The sequence below is a fragment of the Psittacula echo genome (genome assembly GCF_963264785.1).
Source record: "Psittacula echo genome assembly, chromosome: 7".
Lineage (NCBI taxonomy): Eukaryota > Metazoa > Chordata > Aves > Psittaciformes > Psittacidae > Psittacula > Psittacula echo.
This window is the reverse complement of record NC_137740.1, coordinates 12,158,874-12,180,064: the sequence shown is the minus strand read 5'-3', so window position 1 is coordinate 12,180,064 and position 21,191 is coordinate 12,158,874. Positions and strand designations below refer to the sequence as shown.

The 21,191-nt window shown below is 61.6% G+C and overlaps 1 protein-coding gene across 10 annotated transcripts; it reads right to left on the bottom strand.

Annotated features, from left to right (window-relative positions):
- Positions 1 to 340: 340 nt before the first annotated feature.
- Positions 341 to 16,987, bottom strand: SLC6A9 (solute carrier family 6 member 9). Of its 10 annotated transcripts, none has more exons than XM_080622238.1 (14): positions 16,862 to 16,987; positions 14,405 to 14,530; positions 6,334 to 6,490; positions 6,048 to 6,179; positions 4,771 to 5,017; positions 4,559 to 4,691; positions 4,197 to 4,331; positions 4,020 to 4,123; positions 3,703 to 3,940; positions 3,460 to 3,594; positions 3,046 to 3,145; positions 2,722 to 2,822; positions 2,363 to 2,533; positions 341 to 2,159 (listed from the first exon to the last, which is right to left on the bottom strand). In XM_080622238.1, exons 2-14 carry the CDS (start codon positions 14,432 to 14,434, stop codon positions 1,947 to 1,949), a joined length of 1,896 nt encoding a protein of 631 aa, XP_080478364.1. In that variant the 5' UTR covers positions 14,435 to 14,530; positions 16,862 to 16,987; the 3' UTR covers positions 341 to 1,946. The 10 variants fall into 10 exon arrangements, with proteins under 10 accessions (XP_080478364.1, XP_080478367.1, XP_080478361.1 ...); XM_080622241.1 differs by having other exon boundaries at positions 4,771 to 4,893; positions 6,417 to 6,490; XM_080622235.1 differs by having other exon boundaries at positions 3,460 to 3,940.
- Between the last annotated feature and the right edge of the window lie 4,204 nt (positions 16,988 to 21,191).

The window sequence follows — 21,191 nt, the reverse complement described above, 5'->3', positions numbered from 1 at the left end:
ACCTCCCAGCTTGCCCAGCAGTGGGGGATCCTGCCCGAGCTAGGGTGAGGTACCCAGGCCACATGCGCAAAACTGGCTGTCTTCACTGTACCATGGACAAGTGCTTCCTCGCACCTGGGCAGACAATGCTCTCCCATAGCAAGGACAAGCCCCCTGTCCCCATCCACTGCCCTATCTCCAGGTGGTTTTGGAGACCCAAATGGGACAAGGAAGCATTCTCCTGCTCAGTACCAGAGCTGGGCATCAAGGGGAAAAGGCTGCACCCATGGGACATCATCCCCCACTCTCCCCACGACTCCTTCCCGAGGCTCCCCAAAGAAGGTCACATCAGGACACCACCTCAGGAATATAAATCTCATTAAAATCTAGGATACTTTAGAACTCTACACCGGGAGATACACTGGCACAGGCAGCGCTGCCCAGGGACGCGCGCGTTATTGCTAACAATTAGAGGTGAAGAGTAGCGGCGTGACACGTGGGGCAGGGCACGGGCACCATGCAGGAAACTGTGCCCCTCTCCGCGGCACGGTGGGGGGCTCGGGACGGGGAACGGGGGGAGCTGGAACATCCTGCCGGGGCTCAGCACCCGCCGCCCCCCGCCACCGTGCCGAGCCACGCCGCGTCCCTGTGCCAGCCTTGGGGCTGCGGCATGGGGAGCGCAGGGCGCTGGCTGGGAGGGGAACAGCGGGGTGGGAAGGGTCTCACCCACCCACCCCGGATTGAAAGCTCCAGGCCCTTTGGCTGGAACTGGAAGACAGATTTAAAACTGCCCGGCCTTTGCCAGTGCATCCTGCTCCACTAATACTGGTTGGGGACCGAGTGTCCCCAGATGGCTCGGAGTGAGCGGGCTGGTGCAGCCCTTCGCATCTCTGCTGGTACCTCTTGCTAGCAGCAGCTGAGGGAGGCGGGGATCGGTCCATCTTGCTCCCCCTTAGCACCATGGAAGGCCCCCCCTGCCCATGCCAGGGCTGCCAGGGAGAGCTGGCCCCTGGTCCTGCCCCATCACCCCCCAAACAGGCTTAAGTACTCGCCAGCCTCCTGCCCCACCATGGGGCAGGCAGCAGCATCAGGCTGTGCCCACACTGCTTACAGCTGCACCAGCTTTGCTGGTGATGCCTGCCCGCCCAGATGGGCACCCACAGCCTCCTAGAGGGGCCATAGGGTGGAGGGATTCATGGTGGGGGCACATACCAGCTCACCTCCTGCACAGCCCTGGGGTACCGTGCATATGTGCATGCCCACATAGGCCACATGCATGCCCTTAATCTGTTGGTGAGGGGCACACGTGCGCACACGTGTGCTCTAAGTGCTTGTGTCTTGTGCCATAAGATCCCGCTGCCCATGCAGGCAGCGTGCTTGTTCCCATCTCCCTGTGCTAGCTCTGTGCCTGGTACCATCCCTGGGCACTGCCACCAGTGGGACCCTGAAGGCTCTGAGCCACAGTGGGTGCCCATCTGGGCTGGGGGGATCCTGCAGTGCCAACCCCACCACAATGCCCCTGTGCACACACACCTGAGGTGGCCATGGGCAGTCTCAGTGTGGTCCTACCCCACTCCCTCCCCATGGCTAGGCCAGGAGGGTGCCCCACAGCGGGGCACCTGGCTGCATGGGGGCCAGGAGCCATGGGGCATCCCGCTCCCTCCATCCTGTGCCTCCCCCCGGGGCAGGACCCCTGCAAAGTGCCTCTAGCTCCCGGCCCTCCCAGGGCTGTGCCCCCTCCTCTCTTGTCCCAGCGTCGCGCACAAAGGTTACCGTAAACGTGAGGGTTAACGAACGCCACGGGGGGGTCGGGGGGAGTTAACCGGTGAGGAGGTGGGGGGGTCTCAGGGACGGGTGCTGAGAGCCCCCCGTGGTCCGGTGCGGCCCGGAGCCAGGCTCCGCCAGCGGAAGGTGCGAAAGTGTCACCGCGCAGGAGGGGTTAGAGGGGGTGCGGGGATGGTGGGGGGTCACAGTCTGGAGTCCTGGCTGTGGGCTGAGCCATTGCTGCCCTGCACAGGGGACGCAGCCTCCGCCTCACTCCGGCTCTTCTCCGGTTGCAGGGGCTGCACCTCCAAGTGGGACTCGGTGGAGGGGCTGAACGCTGGGGCGTAGCGGCCGCTGCGGTGCTCTGCCAGCGCCGGGCCCCAGTCCTTGCTTGCCTTGGTAGCATTTTTCAAGCGCTAGAGAGAAAAGGAGAGCAAGGGGACATGGTTAGCACCCATCATGCTCCCCTGCCCTGCCTTCCCAGGGGAGCCTCGAGATGGGATACCCCATGGATGCTGCCTTATCATAACCACTGCGGGTGTGTAGGCAAGTGAAGGACAGCCTTACAGGCAGTCCCAGGTGGGACATGGACATGGGGGTCTACACCCTAGTCACCTACCTCCAGCAGCGTGTCCCCCTCAGAGCAGCACACTTTGTATATGGCGTAGATGGGGATGCAGATGACGGAAGAAAGTGCCATGAGGAAGCCGATGCTGATGGCCCAGGTGGGGTAGACGTAGTCATTGTAGGAGATTGGCCGGTACTGGATCACTGTGAAGACCAGGATGAACTGGGGAGGGACAGGCAGGATCAGCCAGTGGGGAGCAGCCAGCCTGCTCTGCATCCCCCCAGTCACCCTGCTCTGCCCCATCCCCACTGCTTTCCTGCAGCCCAGCACCCTCCACCCCAGCAGGCTGCCCAAGTGGGCTCTTTGCCTCCTCCTTCCATGGCCCCATGCCCCATAGTCACAATGCTCACAAAGATGATGGCAGGTGAGATGAAGCGCCAGCAGATCTGGAAGAAGAGCGGCGGTGGGAAGCCCAGCATCATCTCAATGTCCTTGAAGTAGTTGCGATGCCCTGGGGGGGACAAGAAGCCATCAGCCCCAGTGTGAGATGGATGGGAGCCTATTGGGACCCCAACCGCTGCCCAGCGTCTGCTCCAGATCTCGGCTAGTGGGACCCATCAGGCTGCTCAGGTCACACCTGACTGGCCAGCAGCTTTGCCAGTTAGCATGAGGCAGACCACCGATTGGCTAGATATCAGAACACCCCCTTCCCCATTGGCTGGCTGTCCACCTACCGTAGATGTACATGATAGCCACACACATGATGCAGGAGATGACGACCAGGGAGAAGCTGGCGGCGTAGTTGTCCATCAGCAAGAGCCAGTAGATGCCCGCCTGTGAGAGCGACCCATTTAGCACAGCTGCCCCAGTGGGTACCACTGCTGTTGGCATGGCAACAGCACAGCCATGCTGCGAGGGTTGCAATGGCAATGCACAGCTGAGGTACACCCACAGCCGTTGGCATGGCAACACCCAATGCCAGGATCAGCATGGCAACGCTCAGTCTGGATACCATCACCATTGCTGGCATGGAGACACCAGGCCTTGGGTGTCACCACCACCTGGGTGGTCATGGCAACAGCTGTTGGTGTCAGCTGGCAATCACCATGGCAACAGCACACCACCACCACAGTCCCATGGTCACCTACCTGCGTGGTGAGCGGGACACCCAGCAGGAAGCCTGCCACAGCTACCCCCAGCGTCACAAAGGTCTTCCTGCGGATGATCCACTCGTTGCCCACCTCGTCCACGATGGCTGTGACCAGTGTCTCCAGCAGACAGAACTGCACGTGGGGCAGAGGGGGCAGTATGTCACTGCCATGTCCCACCATGCCACCACCATGTCCCACCTTGCCACCCTGTCCCAGTACACTAGCCCCAACATGACCTACCTGTGTCCCCAGCCCCAGCAGGATGAGCATGAAGAAGAAGAGGATGGACCAGAGGGGGGAGATGGGGAGCAAGGTGAGGGCCTCGGGATAGGCAACAAAGGCCAACCCAGGGCCATGGTCGGCCACTTTGGAGACATCCACGCCTAGGTGGTTGGCCATGAAGCCCAGGATGGAGAAGATGACGAAGCCGGCGTAGACACTGGTGGCACAGTTGGTGATGCTGATGATGATGCTGTCCCTGTTGGGAGAGAGGTCTGGGCTGGTGATGGGTCCAACAGACAGCAGCAGGGCTGGTGGAGCCATGGTCAGGCACTCACCGGTAGCAGTTGTTGTGGAACTTGTTGTAGGAGGCCATAGTGATGAGCCCACCCCAGGCACAGCCCAGTGAGTAGAAGATCTGCGAAGCTGCATCACCCCACACCTGCAGCAGTGGGGTGGTCAGTGCTGTGTCCCCATTCCCCCCTGTCCACCCGCCACCCCTCATCCCTGCTCACCTTGGCATCAAGGATCTTGTCCCACTGGGGAGTCAGGTAGTACATGATGCCAGTGAGGGCCCCCTCCAGCGTGATGCCGCGCACGAAGAGGATGGTGAGCACCACGTAGGGGAAGGTGGCCGTGAAGTACACCACCTGCGGGGCAACACCTCAGGGAGCAGGGCCACGGGAAAGGGATGTGGCCTGGGACAGGGTGTGCTTATGGGCTGGGATGGGGCTACGGTCAGTGAAGGTGGCACTATGAACACAAGAGGAGCTACATTCCCAGTAGAGATGGGGATGGGCCTAGAGGGTGAATGGCCATCTACAGAGGGGGCATGTCCACATCAAGGATGAGGCTGGGAGGGAGAACACATGGGTACCTTCCCCGAGGACTTGACGCCCTTGATGAGGCAGAGGAAGACGACGACCCAGGAGACACCGAGGCAGCCCAGGAGGGGCAGCCTCACCTCGCCCAGGTTCCCGATGTCATCAGACAGGTCCAGCACGTACTTCCTGCATGGAGGGCAGCGGGTGTCAGCGCGGCCCCACCATCACCATCACCTCCCTCATCCCTTGTCCAAATCCCCGGTACCTCCAGTACTCCTCACTGGGGCTGGTGCGCTTCTGGGTGGCGTTGAGGGCAAGGTTGAGGGCAGCGCGGCTGGAGAGGTTCCCATCCAGCACCCCCACGCAGTCAGGCGTGTTCCAGGCGTTGCTGCAGTACGTCCAGGGCAGCACACGTGTCATGGACACAAAGAAGTAGTAGAAGGCAATACAGATCACCACGTTGTAGTAGATCCCGATGTACGTGGACACCACCATCATCCCGTAGCCCACGCCTGGGAACAGCACCGGGGAGGGGTGAGCGGCATGGTGCGGCACGGCGTGCAGCACAGGGAGTTGTGGCGTGGTGGGGAGGGCAGCATGCGGTGCCAGCAGCAGCTTGCAGCCACACTGAGGCTTGTGTCTGGCTGTGGCACTGGGGCGGGGAGCACTGTGCAGGGGTTCCTATACTTTTAAGCAAGCCTAGTGGTGCTGTGTCCCCTGGGACGTGTGGCAATGCGCAAGGGATGCATGGACTACAAAGCTGCAGGAAAACCTTTGGGGTCTGAAGCCCTAGAGAACTACTGGGTAGGGGTCTCTCCTGGCTATGGTGTCTTTAGGGCTTCAGCTACCTAGTGGCATGTGACAAGGGCCACACAAGCACAGGGAAATGCATGTAGCAGGGTGGGCTGCCCGCACTCAAACGTGACATGTGGTCACGTCACCCATCAGGTAGTGTGCAGGTGTACCAGGGGAGCCAGCAGCATGGGAACACACTGGTGAGCCAGCAGGGTTCAGCCGTGGCAGGGCAAGTTCTGAGCACAGCCAGCACCCACACATGTGGGCACAGCACCTATGGTGCAGGGAGAGGACTGCAGGACTGTGCCCACACCCGGAGCGGCCATGGGGACCTGCAGCGTGTTCAGGGGACCCAAGTGGCCTCTGCAGCAGTGATGCGCTGGGGACACGTGTGGCATGTGCAGGGATGTGTGTGTAATGCCTGCAGCGGATGCCAGTGCAGGGCTGGGGTATGCACAGGAGATGCATCGCATGCGCAGGGATGTGTGTAACGTGTGCAGGGAACGCCAGGCAGGCTTAGTGTGCAGGGCAGCGTGGCCCAGGCTGGATGTGTGTACAGAGGACCCATGCCAGGCATGCAGTGACTGCAAGTGCAAGGTGCAAGACACAGGAGCCTGTGTGGGGCCGTGTGGTGTGCCAGAGGTGCGTGGGCACGGGACACATGGGGTGCACGGTGGGACGTGACGAGGGCTGTGCCAGCAGACATCCCTTGCTGGCACATGCTGGTGGGGAAGGGCAGCTCCTTACCTTTGAACATGGGGCTGACCCTCCAGACCCCGAGGCAGCCCTGGCTGGCGAACTGCCCGAAGGAGAGCTCCATGAAGAAGAGGGGGATACCACAAAACACCAGCATGATGAAGTAGGGGAACATGAAGGCACCTGGTGGGCAGGAACCAGCGGGTGAGAGCGTGCAATGCCCTTGGGCACAACTGTGCACCCTGCACCACCCCAGCAAGCCTGGGGCTGGCAAGCACCGCACGGGACCCCCACCCCTGCCCTGAGGCACCCCACTCCCCGGCCCCCCAACACCCACCTCCCCCATTGCGGTAGCAGAGGTACGGGAAGCGCCAGACGTTGCCCAGCCCCACGGCATAGCCCACACTGGTCAGCACGAACTCGATCTGGTTGCTCCAGTTGCCACGCTTGACGCTCTTGTCCTGCTTGCCTCGCTCCCCGGGCACGGCGCCGTTCTGTGGAGAGATGTTGTGGGGTGTGTTAACCAGGGACTGCCCTGCCAGCCCCATCAGAGGGGTGACAGCCACCAAGCAGGGCTGGGTGGTCCCCAGCATCCTTCCACATCCCCCCCTCATGCCAGCCCCCCCTCCAACCATGCACAAGCAGTGCCAAGGAGGGGGAGGGCAGTGGTGGTGCCCCCCCAACAGTGAATAGCTCTGCCTGGAGCTCGGCTGCAGCGAAGGAAGAGCCTGCAACTCATATAAAGCAGGTCCAGGCGCCCGAGCACAAAGGGGCCTCTGTTCTCACACCCCCCCTCCCCGTGCCCAGCAAGAGAGGTCCTGCTGGGTGGCCACTGCCCATGGCTGGGAGGGGAGAATGGTGGGACCCCCGGGGGGAAGCAGGGCCTCCCTTCAGTGGGGAGTGAGGTGCAGTGATTAGAGCAGGTGGGGGCCTGGGTTCCACCCCCGGGAAGGGCACTCTGCAGCAGATGGGGTCCTGCCCAGCAAGGCACCACACTTGGGGCAGCGCAGGGGGGGTCCCATGCAGGCGGGTCCCCTTGGGGCGGCAGCCCCACCATTGAGCCATTCCTCACTGTAGGGGATGGAGGGGAGACAGAGAAGGGCAAGAAAGGGCGCTTTGTGCAGGCTGCCACACAATGCGAGCTCACACCGCGGACAACAACAACAACAGGGATGAGCACCCATCACCGGGTGGATCCGTCCAGCACGGCCGTGTGCTCACATTAATGTTCTTCCCAGATGCTCCTCAGCCTCTGGCAGGTTGTGCTGAGGGCAGATGTCATTTTTGGGTGCCGCAGGTACTCCAAGCCCTCCCTTACCCGCTGGGGCTAGGTGATAGATGCATGGGATGAGAGTGCTCATGGCCCCACAGCACCCATAATACTATAGGAGCAGCATGGGGTGCCCCAGCCCTAGGAGCACGCCAGTGCCAGTCTCCCCACCATGGACACCCCAATGTATGCCCCCCATGATGGCTCACGCTGGCAGCAAGCGGGCCACAAATGGGAGCCGTCACCTCGGATCTGCTCACGCCGGCGGGGTGCAGGCAGCAGGCGCGGTGCACCTAACCGTATCATTTGATTAGGGCCGGCACAGCCAGGACGTGATGCCCGGCGACTCCGGCACCGCGCTGCCAAACAAAGCCATCTGCTGTGAGCAGGGCCCGCACGCGCCGGGGGCCATGGGGGGCTGCTGGGGCATAGGGATGGGGGAGAAGGGCAATGGGGGGATCGGTGGGACCTTTGGGCCAGGCTATAGGGTGATGTTGGCTGAGCCAAGGCATCAAGGTGAGAATGGCAGACCCCATGGTAAAGGCTCCATCAGAGAAGAGCTTACAGCAGCCCCCAGTGCTAGGGGGGAACTCCCCTCCAGGGAATATTCTTATTATAGGGTGCCAAGAGGTTGCCAGGGTAGGGGGATAGGACACTGGCATTGTCCCCATGCCTGGGCATACTGCCCGCTTGAGCAGGCTGATCCGATCGGGAAGCCGCTGATTAAGCTGCTCGCACTAATGAGGCTCCTAATGAGCAGCACAGCCAGCAGGAGGGGGGCAACACTCCAGCCTCGCTGGCACAGGGTCTGGGGGGGACAACACACTGCATGGCCCTGGCTCAGCTCAGAGCTCTGGAGCCCAAAGGAGACCACATTCCTGTCCCAAAGCTGAAAGGCCACCCCTCTGCTCAGGTAATGCTGGCATGGCTTCACCCCCATGCCCAATGGGGTACCCCAGCTTTGAGCCGCCTGGCACCAGTGCAGTGAGAATGCCAGGCACCTTTCCATTCGTGCAGCACAGGGCTTAGGCGTGCTTGTCCCCAATAAGGCGCAGCCACATGTGTGCCTATGCGTGCATAAGCACACACACGTGCGCAAATGCTTGCGTGTTCACCCATCAGCTTGCTCCCACCGCCCCTCTCCCTGAATCTGGGAAGGTCGCCTTGTCCTTCATACTCATTAACCACCCTTCCAACCCCACATAGTAAAACAGAGAACCCAGGCATCTGGGAAGATGAGACACCCCTCTTCCCATTGTAGGGATGGGACGGAGATGGGCTGCAAAGGGGGAACTGCTCCACAGCAGGAATGCAGACTTGAGGTTGGAATGATGCTCCCAGACCCCAAATTTTCCATATATGTGCTACAAGAGATACCTGGCTTGGGTGAAAACACTGGTGGGGGGAGGGAAAGAAGCACTCCTCAAACACCCCAAATATCCCTCAAGGGGGCAGAGAGGCAGCAGAGGCTGCACACAAGGGGTGCCCAGGCATCCCCTTCCTCCTCTTTCCCCAGGAACCAACCCACTCACAAACCATGGCCAAAGCCTCCCCAGCCCAGCAAAGTGGGTATCATCCATCACACTGCCTGGCACCGGAGCCTTTCTCATGCTAAGCAGCATCTCCTCGCACAATGACAGCTTGGCTGGGGTGCCCGGATGCCCCCCACTTCCCGAAGGGGCTTTGATTTATGGCTGGGAAGCTCATGGCAGTGGTGGAGTCCATGCTGGGGATGTCTCCATGGGAGGCATGTCCAGCATGGTCCTCCGCTCTTTTTCTCCCCACTCAAACTGCCCCCACAGAGGTACCTCAGCCCAGCAGAAGCACTTCGTGAGTCATCAGCCTTATCCAGGCCCCCTGAACAAGTGAGGGACCTCCAATTCCTTCCCCAGCCTCCTAATAGGGTGCTGGGGCTGCCCCTGCAATACCAATGCAGGATTCATCAGCCCTGATGTCATCAGCCTGATGTCATTGCTCTTTGCCATGGTGATGGTGAAAAAGTCATGCCTGAGTGAAGCAGAGGCTACTGGAAGATACAAATAGATGCTAAATATGTCTTTTGGTAAAATAGCACCTCTTCCAGGACAGGGAAGTGGGGTGCAAGATGCCTGGGACATAGGAATCCCAGCATGGGGCAGGGGTCCCCAGTGACAGAGGGATGGAGTGACTTGGATAGGGGTGTCCCATTTGTCCTCACTGGCTGTCCACGGATCCTGGGTGCTTGCAGGGGAGATGCCCCTAGGATCAGGCCCTGCAGTCCTTGTCCCTGTCACATGGGTAATGAACCCACATCGACATTTTAGCCCTGCCAGCCCCACTGGCACATCCTAGCCATTCCTGGGCTCTCCCAGTGGTACTTGGCCCCATGTTTCCCCTGCCCTGGTGCAGCAGAGGCATGACATGGGACCATGGACATCCAGCACAGCCCGGGCAGTGGGAGTATCAGTTGTGGATGCCAGGACGGGCAAAGGCAAGAGGGACACTCCCAGGGCCAGGGGGATGTAGTGCTGAGGGGCTTCTCCAAACCCCACCAAATCCCAGGACCCTTCAGCAGTGCTACACAGCCCTGACCACCCCCATGCAGGGAGGCTGCCCAGCCCCATGGACAGCCCTGAGCATGCCCTGCCAGTCACCCACAGCAGTCCAAGCCCAGCCCTGGGGGGCCATGGCGGGTCAGGGCAAGCTTTGACATTGCTCACTAATGCCCATGAAACTGGGGGTTAAGGGAGAGGATGGAGGATGGATCTTCACTAGACTGCTCCTGCAGCACTGAGCAAGGAAAAGGGCTGCTGTGCCTTGCTTGTAATCAATCGGTTCCAGAGTTAATGAACATACAACTGTCAGACAATCTCTTCTTGCTCCCAACGCAACTGAGGCCACGAAGGGGCTTGGTGCCACACTGCACCCTCCCTCCTCCAGACCACCCCACATCCCTGGTTGTGGGGCTTAGAGGTGCCTCTCCAGCATCCCACAGCACAAAGCTGCTGCTGCAGCTCAGCCCTGCAGATCCATCGCCCAGGAATCAGCACAAAGGGGCTTGGAGAGCCAGGGCCATGGGGGAACAGTGCTGGAACAGCCACCATCCACCTTACTCTGCCCCATTAGACCCCGCTTTCACCTCCCCACTGACCTGCTGAGGGGGCCGGCAGGGGCCCAGCTGCCCGTGGCTGCTATCCGGGGGGCCAGGCTGCCCGGCTCTGTGAGTCCCCAGCTTCATTGGCACCTCAGGCTCCGGCGCAGCAGCCGGCCGCCTCCCCCCGCCCGCCGCTCCACCACTTGGCACTGCTCCCTGCTCGCCTCCCGGCCAGGCTCAGCCCTTCGCTGCCCGTCCCATGCAGCACCAGCAACTGCCTGCCCCACACCGCAGGGACCTCGTGCCTCAGTTCTCCCCCCACCACGAGCCATGTCCCTGCAAGCCGGGTTCCCTCCCCAGCAGGCGCGGGCAGGACAGGCAGCACAGCGGGCTGAGCCCCGTCCCGTTTAATGAGCCCTCATTAGTGGAATCCAGCTGCTTGCAGCCCCACACGCTCCAACAGGCACCGCTGCTCTCCCTGCGGGCACTGCTGCCCGGCTGGCTGGGGCCAGGACCTGTGTTTGGTGTGCGGCAGAGGACCGTGTCCCACTCAGAGGCCCCCTGTCCCTATGCCCAAACATCTCCAGCCCCACACGTGTTCCTGTCCCTATGCCCATCGCCTATGCAGCCATCCAGCCCTGCATGCTCAAGGGCTGTGGGGACCAGGCATGGCCCCACTTGGGGACAGGGACACAGGGACAAGCCTGCTTGCTGGCACATCCTCAGCCCATTGCCACTCTACCTCACTCTGACGTCACACCACTGGCACCATCATGGGTTCTGTATGGCAACCCTTGCAAGGTCATTGCCCCGTGGGGGACCATCTGGCTGGAGGAAGGCTGTGCATGACCCCCCGGCTCCCCAGGCACCCCACAGCCTCCCTGCTCGCCCCCTTGCCAGCGCAGGGTGGGAACATGGTGGGGTGCTGTGTCCCATGGGAAGGTGGGCACAGGGTGCGCCCCCAGCCAGGCTCGGGGCACCCCAGCTGCTCCCAGCCCTGTGTCCTGGCTGCGGAGCACAGCCAAGATGCCATCGAGGCGTGATGGTGCACCGAGGGCGGGGGGACAGCCCAGCGCTTTCGGGCAACCATCTGGGGTCCGGGCAGCAGCGGCTGCAGGCGCGCACGTGAACAGCACACGTGTGCATAGCGGGCTCTTGGCCCTCTGCACGCCAGCACCCAGCTCTTGTCCCTGTCCCCGTCCCCTCTTGCACCGGCCACCCGGGAGCTTGGGACATGCACCATCCATGGTGTAGCAGCACTCAACTGTGCCCCATCCATGGGATGCGTGCAAGCCCAGAATCACCCCATGCTGTGCCAGCCCCAGTGATCCCAGGATAGCCCTGCCAGCCATGTCCCGTATACAGCCAAGCACCTCTTGAGCTTTGGACATCCCACAAGGTGCCCACATGAGCATCCCTCCATCCAAACCCTCCATGGGTTTGGCAGCATCACTTTGCCTAGGCCACCTGCACACAGCATGAGCGCATCATGGTGGGACCCACCACCCCATCCCAGAGATGCCAGGCCCTGTGCCAGCCCATGGAGCACAGTGCTGCTCCCCTGGCAGGCAAAGGGAACTGCCAGCCCCACAGGGATACATTGCTGGAAACAAATGGCCTGCAGTAGGACTCTCACCTCCCCTGGCACCCAGGTCCCCACCCTGGCTAAACTACAGAGGCAGGGGCAATGGGCACATCAGGGATGGCCATGCGTCTTCCAGCACTCATCACCCCATCCCCAAGCAGGGCTGCAGATGCCTGGGGAAGGAACATGCCCTAGTGCCACCATCCCCATGCTGGGTGTTTCCTGCTGCGGCTGCCTTTCTCTGGCCCCATTCTCCCGGGGCAGACATGATTCTCCTGGGGCATTCAGGCAGAAGAATCCCCCTCCAGCCCCCCCATCACTGCCCCTTGGTATTCCGGAAAGGGCTCCCGGAGCCAAGAGCCATTTCCACAGCTCCACTGGTACCCTGCCCGTGGCCGCTGGCTGGTGGCACCGCACTGCTGGGGGTGTCTGGGACAGGCACACCCAGGCCTTAACCCCAGCAGCGTGGTGGGAGCAGTAACCCAGTGCTTGCCAAGGAACAGCAGGGAGGGCACTGCCTGCCCTCCTGCCTGCTGTTTTGGAGTGAGTAAACTTCCCAGAGGCATCCACAAAACACGGAGCCTGCCAAAGCAGGATGCAGGGACATAGCACCCTCAACACATCCAGACCAATTGGAGGGCTAAGGCCTCAACTCGCAGGTGGGGAAACAGGCACATCAGCACATCACCTTGCTGCTGCCTCCATCACCCTGTTCCCTCCCCAGGCAGTGCACAGTGGGCACCCCGAGACCCATCACAAACCCAGGGGCTGCACACACGTCCCTGGACAGCGAATGCACTGCTGGAGACTGGCTGGGCTGGGAGCAGAGGTGGCAGGAGCTGTACCTGCAGGCAGGGATGAGAGGACAGGCAGGGATTGTGCTTTACCAGGTGACTGGCAGGGCCCTGGAGGCAGGCCAAGGAGATTAGCTCCCTTCCCCAGTGACCCAGGTGGCTTGGCAGCCAGCACCCGTCCCGCCACAACTACTCCCAAGGCTCATGGTGCAGGGATGCTCTAGGCGTGGGGATGCTCTGGGAGAAGGGATGCTCTCACAGGGAACCCGTCAGGTACTTCTGAGAAGCAGGTCAAAGACTGCCTGGGAGCAGGCGGGTGCTCCCATGCCCGACTCCCTGCTGTGGGTGCCAGGCTCAGCCCTCACCCCAGTGCTATGCCAGCTGCTCCAGCCAGGGCAAGAACACACAGCAAGAACATGGAGCCATGGCAAGCACCCCATGCATGCAGGAGCACATCCCCGTGACAAACCTCCATTCAAACACAGATACATCCTTAGCATCTCCCTGTCCCCAGACAAAAGCTTCTCCTGGAGAAATCTACCTCCTTCTCCCGCCAGCCGTTCTGACCCCCCCACATGCCCATTGCAGGCAGGATGGGCGCTGGGCTCCCCACTGCAGGCACAGACAGTGGGGCCACGCTGGGACATGCAAGCAGAGGAGCCGCACACACACGAGCGAGCTGGAAGTGCCTGCTGGAGCACGCTGCTCCCCTGGCTCTAGGCTTCCCAGGAAAGTCCTGGCTCCCAGCCCTCTGGCTGGAGCATGCAGCTATTTCAGGAAGCCCCCCGGGAAGGAGAGGGTGCAGCAATCATGTCAGCCCCGATGTTCAGCTCCCATCCATTGGGAAAAAGGGAAGAGTCAAGCACAGCCTGGGCTCACCTGCCCGGCACAGTGCAGCAGCCTGGCATGGGAACCTGATCTCAGGGCTCCCAAACACCTCGCTGCATGGCAGAGCTGCCACAAGCATGAGGCTATAGTAGCCCTCCAGTAAGGACACGCACCAGGAACATTCCGCATCCAGCCAAGCACTGAAGCCATCCCTGGTGTAGGGAAGCGCAGGGCAATGCACAGCATCCCGCAACACACCACTTTTGAGGATGGAAGATCCGGCACCACACCGGTGCCTGGAAAAACCTGTCTCTGCCCCCACACCACAGAATCATAGAAACAACTAGGTTGGAAAAGACCTTTAACATCAAGTCCAACCATTATCCCACGCCTGCCAAGACCACCACAAAACCATATCACTATCCTACCAGCCCAGTCCGGGAGAGCCTGCCGGGTGTATGCAGAGGGGAAGCAGCTCCATACCGTGCCCCTGTGTGGACATCCAGCATGGAGGGGCACCCACACCCTTTAATAGGAGCAGGCAGAGGAGCCGCCCAGCCGGGAGCTGGGGCAGGTGATAAGGCCAGGCAGAGAGCCTGGGACGGGTGATAGCATCTCCAGGAACGGTGAGACACCGCGCGTGAGGAGCGCGCAGGCAGCATGCTCAGGGCAAGCAGCGGCCAGTGTCTGCCCCACAGTCATTGTGCTGGGGAGCACCATGGGTGCACAACCCTGGCCAGGGGTTCTGAGGGAGCACCAAGCCTTAGAGGAGCCCTGGTGTCCTGCTCCCTGTGCCGGATGCTCCAGGTACACGAGACAGTGGCCCATGCCAGCCCACTCCCCACACCCTGCACTTACCAGCAGCCCCTCGCTGCACTTATCGGCCATCCCTGGAGGCTGGAGTGGGGTTCCTTGCCTGCCCACTCTCCGTCGCGCTGGCTGCGGCACCAACACTGGTGCACTTCAATCCACTGACAGAGCAAGCTGGGCAGAGAGGAGAGACATCAAGAGAGACGTGACTGGTGGGGTGAGCATGTCCTTCCCCAGGCCGCCCTCTCCCTTCAGGAACCAGGGGGCTGTGCCAGGTGGGTCACTCCCCTGTGCCAGCCTGCACGGCTGGTGGAGGACACAAAGCCCAGGGATGGATGGGTTTGCGACGGAGTCTCTTCCTGCTGGCTCCTACCCCCTCCAGCATCTCTGAACCCCAGCACCCAGAAGAGCGAGCGGCGGCTCCTAGGTGTTTCTCAAGAAGCAGTTAAAGATTTACCAGGTGTGGACAGATGACCTTGTGGGCTGCTGTCCTCCCAAAGGGTGGGCTTTGGGGGCCGCAGGCAGGAGCGGGGGCCCCCTGAGCTCTCCCCCCAGCGAGAGCTCAAGCCGAAGTGGCTGCAGCACACAGCAGCGCCAGCACTGGGCACTGAGCGGGGCTCAGCTGCCTTACAGGACACAGATGGGAAACGATTGCTTTCTGCCCTGGTGCATCGCATGCACGTGCGGCACAGGGGGGCCAAGCTGCTCGGCTCTGCTGGGCACCAGGTGCTGCTGGACAGGGTGCAGGCAGCTGCCTGCACTGCCTGCCCCAGACTAGGGCTGCTGGGGACCCCAGTGGAGCACCAGGGCCTGACCTCACCGGAGGGACAGTTGCTTTTGCAAAACACCAGTGTGATTGTCCATGCAGCAGATCCCCACCTTTGGTGCGCTTGCTGGCCAGGGAAGGACCCCTGCCACTGGTCCCAAATCACCACCACCACCCGTGGCCAAGCACCTCAGACCTGTCCCCAGGCTGTCATGGGTCTGGAGAGATCAGCAGAGGGGCACAAGGCCCTTAAGTGCTGGGGAAGGGAGCATGGGTGGCAGAGATAAAGGGCAGAAAACCAGGGGATGTAGGGCGAGCCCCCAGCCCTGGCCACAGCCCCTCCAGCTCTGGCAGGCTGCCTCTAGCAGATATCACATCCCATCACCAAAGCACTCTCTGGGAGAAGAAATGGCATCAGTGCCACAAGTCTGGCTCCTCACATGGCACGGGGACCTCTCAGAGGTGGGAAGCACAGGGTCAGCGGACTGACCTCCTCCCTTTCACGTGCTTATTTCCAGCCAGCCAAAGCTGCCTGTCCTGCAGCCCTGAATTCAGCCCGGGACTTATCCTGCACCCGGGAGGGTACAGCACCCAAGGGGCTGGCTCACGACTCCCCCCGGGGTCTGCCAGGCACTGATAAGGCTGCCTGCCTGCATATACACCGCTGGCTTTGGCTCCCAGCCTGGCAAGGAGGTGAGATCCCAGCCAGGTGCGAGATGGCAACGGGATGGATACAGGGATGCCAGAGGCTGCAGCATCCCCATGGAGAGGCAGGCAGGAATGGGGATGCAATGCATTGCTGCTACGAGGCAGCTCTCCCGGAGCTGCGGGATGCCATGACAGCTCGGAGGGCAGAGCAGCTCGTACCTAGAGACGGGACCGGTGGTACCCTGAAGTCGGGACACTTAGACACCAACCGGGGCTCCTGGCCAGGGTGTCACGCCTCGGCGGGGGAGGCACCACCAGGGGAAAGCCACGGATGCTCGGCCGCAGGATGGAAATCCCGTTCCTGTCCCCTCCCACCCAGCGGGCGGCTCGGGGCGCCGGTGCAGCCGCTGCCACCTGCGAGGCCATTTCCTTTGCCAGCATCCGCCGGGCCCGCTGCAGCCGGTACCCACGGGAGGCGGGCAGCGGGCCGGCCTGCCACCGCCCTGCCCTTCCCTTCCTCCCCCCCCCCCGGGAGGCGGCTCCGGCGGCAGCCCCGCGGGCAGCGCCTGCCGCGACGCGCCCGCCGCCCGGCACCCCCCGCCGCCGCCGCCCGGTGCAGCACGGCGGCGGGGGGGCCCGGTTACATCAGCCGCCACGTGGTGGCTGCTCCACCGCCCCGCCCCGGCACATGCCCGTGGAAAATTACCGCCAGCCCCCCCGCCCTGACACCGGGCCGGGCCGCCCCGGTCCCCGCCACCCCCCTGGTGCAGCGGCAGGCGGCCCCGCTCTGCGCGCCGCGCCCCTGCGCTCCCCCGGTACCGCGCCGCCGCGCCGAGAAAGCAACAGATGCGGAACCGCCGCGCATCCCGCTCCCGCCACCGTCCCGAAGGGTGGCCTCTGCCGGTGCCGTGCCCGGTGTCGCTACCGGTGTTGCCGGCTCCGCCGATCCGGAACACTTCTCTGCCCCCCTCCCGTGCCGTCCATGCCAGTCCCGTCCGTTCCCCTCACCGGTAGCCTCCCGCCCCGCCGATGCTCCCGCGGCTGCCGGCCTGGCCAGGCACCCGGTGCCGGCGAAGATGCGCACCCCTTACCGTGCCCATGCCTCCCCCCGGCCACCACCGCCGCGCCTGGTGGGCCCACGGATGCGCCACTCCACCGCACCCGATCCGGTACCGGTGCCGTAACAGGCCCAGAGCCGCCACCGCCGCCGGTGCTGCCGACTTAATGAAAGTTTGGAGGTCGATGGGGGCTGGCACCGCCTCTCGCCCCCGCCGCCGCGCTCCGCCCCCCGCGCCGCCGCGCTCCCCAGCGCCCCGCTCCGGTACCGGCACCCGCATCCGCATCGGGGTGCGGGCACCGCGGAGTGTGAGAGCGCTTACGGCACGCTTGGGCACACGGGGTACACATGGTGTTCATAGTGCACATGGTGCACATGCACACGCATGGACACACAGGTACCCACGGCACACACGTGCACACACGGGCACACTGCACACTTAGGCATATGGCACCCATGGGCACACAGGCACACTGTGCCCTTGGCACACTTGGGCATACACATGGCATTCTTGGCACACATGGGCACTCGCAGCACACATGCAGCCCACAGGCACATGGACGCCCAGGGGTACATGCAGGCTTGCACAGACACATGGTGCGTATGAATATATAGGGGACATATGGTCACACACAGGCTGTTAGACAGCACACATGCATCTGCACATATATGTTTTCACAAGCACACACAGAGGAACATGTGCAAACAGCATGTACAGGCTCACTCTACCAGGGCACCCAGGCAGGGGATGGCCACAGGCTCCAGCCAGGACGCGTGCAGTTAATGTGACCATTGTACATGTATGTACCCATGTGTGCATGTGTGTGCATGTGCATGTTGCTGGTGAATATGTGAGGGTCCATCCACACACTCCTGTATGTTCATGCATGTGCATGCTGCAGCATGCTGTGATTGCTGGCACATGTACACACATGTATACATGCAAATCTGTACATGTATAACTATATGTTTAGGTGTGCATGTACGTGTGTGTACACATATAAGTGCACATGTCTGTATCTATATGCTTACACGTGTATGTGGCCATCTACATGTGTGTGCAGATCTCCATACCTCTCTGTGTGTGTATACATATATGGGTATATATACACATGTGAACAGGAGTGCACCCAGAAGTGGATGCATGTACTGATACACACATGGCCATAAACACACAAGTGCATGTGTGTGTCCCCATGTGCATGTGTGCACATGCGTGTGCGGCTGTCACGCCCCTGCGGCCCAGGCCAGATGTTTCCAGTAACACATGACGGGTGCGCCGGTGGCCGCCCCTCGCCTGGCCCCTCGCCGAGGCCTCCCCTCCCTCCCCTCCTGCTGGGCTTCCCACATGCCGGGGCGAGTACCTGCACCCCGGCACCCTGAGCCCTGGATCCTGCCCAGCTCCAGAGCCTCGGGGCAGCTGTGGGTGCAGTGGGGGGAACCTGGCGCCCCACAGCCCCAGCATTTCAAGTGCGTCAACAGCACTGCCCTTCCCACATCCCATCGGGTGCCCTCTGTCCTTTCTCTCTACACAGCCCTGCACCCCATCCCATTCTGACCTCCCCGCTTGGAGAGCAGCCCTTACCTGTGTCTCCACGGATCCCCTTTGTTCCTGGGGGCTTGCTGCCTGATTTAAGGAAATCCTCAGCAGCAGATGGGGTGGTGGAGGTGGGGGAGCGATGGGGTGAGTGACTCCAGGGTGTCTGGCCACCTACTGCAGGCCCAGCCGCCCAGGGTGCTGGGTGGCAGGATGGGAAACGGCGCCAGTGAACTCACGCACTGACACTGCTTTCGTTTTGAAAGTGAAGCCAGAGTCGGGGCTCCCACAGCGGGAAGGGGAAGGCAGCAGCGAAACCAGAGGGTGCTCAGGTCCTCCCACTCCCTCCCAGCACCCGCGCGTGGCTGCTTGGCACCACGAGCCGGGGTTGCTGGCTAGCACCCTCACTCTTGGCTGAACGCAGCCTCACACCCCTCCCTGCAGCCCAAATCTGGCAGCGAGCACCTGAATGCAGCATCCCACACCCAGCATCCCAAATCCAGAATCCCACGCCCAGCACCCTGCATCAGAGCCAGAACCCGACTGCAACCCGCTCCCCTGCCCCAGGGTCTAGGCTTTGGAGAGAAGCTGCCAGCTGCAGAATTGCAGACTTGACCCCAAGGGATGGATTTCTGTGGGAGAAACTCATGCTTTCAAACCTCCTCCTCAGGGTCTCGTTCTTTTTCTGTGCATCTCATCTGTGTGCTTTCCCATGTCTTGACTTAAGGAAACAGGAGGAGAGGCTCTCCAGCCCCCAGAAGGTCAGCAAGGGCTGGTCCTGCCCCTCTGCAGCCTCTGCGACGCTGCAGTGTCCTTGCAGCACTCTCCACCTGAGTATAAATGCCTCCTCCTGGTGCTTTGTGCGCCCATGGCTTTGGGCATGGCCCTGCAGTGCCAGTCAGGACTTCCCTGAGTCTCATGGTACCCAGAGCCACCGCAGTGGCAGAGGCCAGACGTGTTCCATGTGGTGGGAGGCTGCAGTGCCAAAGGGATGTGGGATGCTCCAGCCTGTGCTCATGCCCCCTTCACCTATCTCTCCCTGCCTGGTAGCAATCATCCCTCACTCCCCACTTTGGGACACCATCTCTTTCCCTTCTCACCATTCCTCTTCTAGGCTGGCAGATGTGCCAGCATCCCCCAAGTCCCTGCAGGGTGGTGGGAGTGATGCCAGAGGACCCCTGATGCCAGAGGACCTCTTCCCTGGTGCCATTCAAATCTGTGGGGCTGGTGTATTCCACTCTTGCTGTCAGGTGCAGTGACCTCATGGTGGCTGTGGCATCTCTGTGGGAGACAGGTCGATCTGAGGGCAGCACTGCCTCACCTCGCCCATCTTCATGAGTGCTGTTGCCTGGGAAACTGGGCAAATGCGGGCAGGGATCCAGAGGAGTGAAGGGTGGGGAGGAAATGCCAGCTTCAGCACCTGAGAGAGGGCCAGGCTGGCCGAAATGACAGCCATCCCTGGAAATTTCCCATGCACCAGGCCTTTGGCACTGGGCCACCATGATCCCTGAATGCTTGGATCCCTGGCATGGTTCAGAACTTGTCCTTGACTACGTGGGTGCACCAAATGCAGTGAGATTTAATGCTGTCCTCCCTAGTCTTTGGCATGGTGGCACCACCAAAATCAACTTGTTTTGTCTTAAAGCAGCTTCTCAGCAGCACCTCCCAGCTCCACAAGCTGCCCGCGGAGCAGCATAGACTGGGGTCCATATGCTCTGAGGTGACCATCTTCCTGGTCCCCAGCTTCCCACCTGAGCACTGGAGCCCGGAGAGGGAGCGAGCTGGCAGGGGACATCCTCTTCCACCATAGGGGGAGTGGATTAGAAGTCCCCACACAAACAGGATGTGACACTCTGGGTACAGCACAGGAAGGATGCCACAAGAGGAGCAAGGGAAGCTCCAGAGAAGGGCCACCAGCCTGTGTTTTGCCTTTTGAGTTTTCCTTTTCTTATCTTCCCACCATGTCTTCCCCGTCCTGCCCATCACACAGGGAGAATTACTTGTTTATGACAGCATGTCTTTTCCTGCCCCATGGGTCCCCTGATGGTATCAGAGTCCTTGGAAAGCCCCCAGACTTGTCCCTGATTTGACAGCAGTTTGAAACCACCTTATGAGAGCCACCTTACTTCCCATCAAAGACATTCTCATTGCCGTGGGGCAGTGCTGTACTCCTGCTCTGGCACTCCGCTGCATCCCAGGACCTTGGTCCCTGCCGTGCCAAGGGCTGCCCCTCACCCAGCCCTGTGCTCAGCCACCTCCCCTGGGTCCTGCTGTGCCCTGCCTGGGGCTTTGCCAGCAGTTCACACCCTCCAGCTCCAGGTTTCGGCTGAATGCCACAGCCTGGGTGACCGCCAGGGCAGGCAAGTGGCGTCAGGGATGGGAGGAGATGCTGCAGGCATCATTGCTCCTGGCCACAGGGAGCTGTGTCCCCAGCAACCACAGTTCCTGGGGACTTTCCATTCGGGTGTCTGCTAGTGGCCTCGGGAAAGTCCCTCGTGGAGGATCCGTCTGGCCTGGAGGAAGCCAGGGCACAGACAAGGGCTCTCCTGCAGGGAGCTCATACTTTGGCTGCAGGTCCCGAAGCTGTTTTTCCTTCCTCTATCCCAGTCCCACCTAACTGAGAGGCACAGAGCCATCCGGATGGGTCCATTATCATCACCTATGTCAGCTCTGCACTGGGCTACTTCATCACTGGGATGTGGCTGTCCCCTGGCTGTGGGGGACAGCAGGGTGCTAGGGACTTCATGGAAAGTGTGTGCACCTTCCCTAATGCTGCCCAGGCAGCACCCAGGTCCCTGCCCCAGCGCAGGTTCCGTGCTGCAGAGAT

What these genes read in the sequence shown, in the direction of transcription:
- SLC6A9 (XM_080622235.1), bottom strand. Translation starts at nt 14,434, where the DNA reads ATGGCCGATAAGTGCAGCGAGGGGCTGCTG. An exon ending in ACAAGATCCTTGATGCCAAG is followed by an intron (nt 4,124 to 4,196) that starts GTGAGCAGGGAT and finishes CCACTGCTGCAG; the next exon opens with GTGTGGGGTGATGCAGCTTC. An exon ending in GGCTATCATGTACATCTACG is followed by an intron (nt 2,823 to 3,045) that starts GTAGGTGGACAG and finishes TGTCCCCCCCAG; the next exon opens with GGCATCGCAACTACTTCAAG.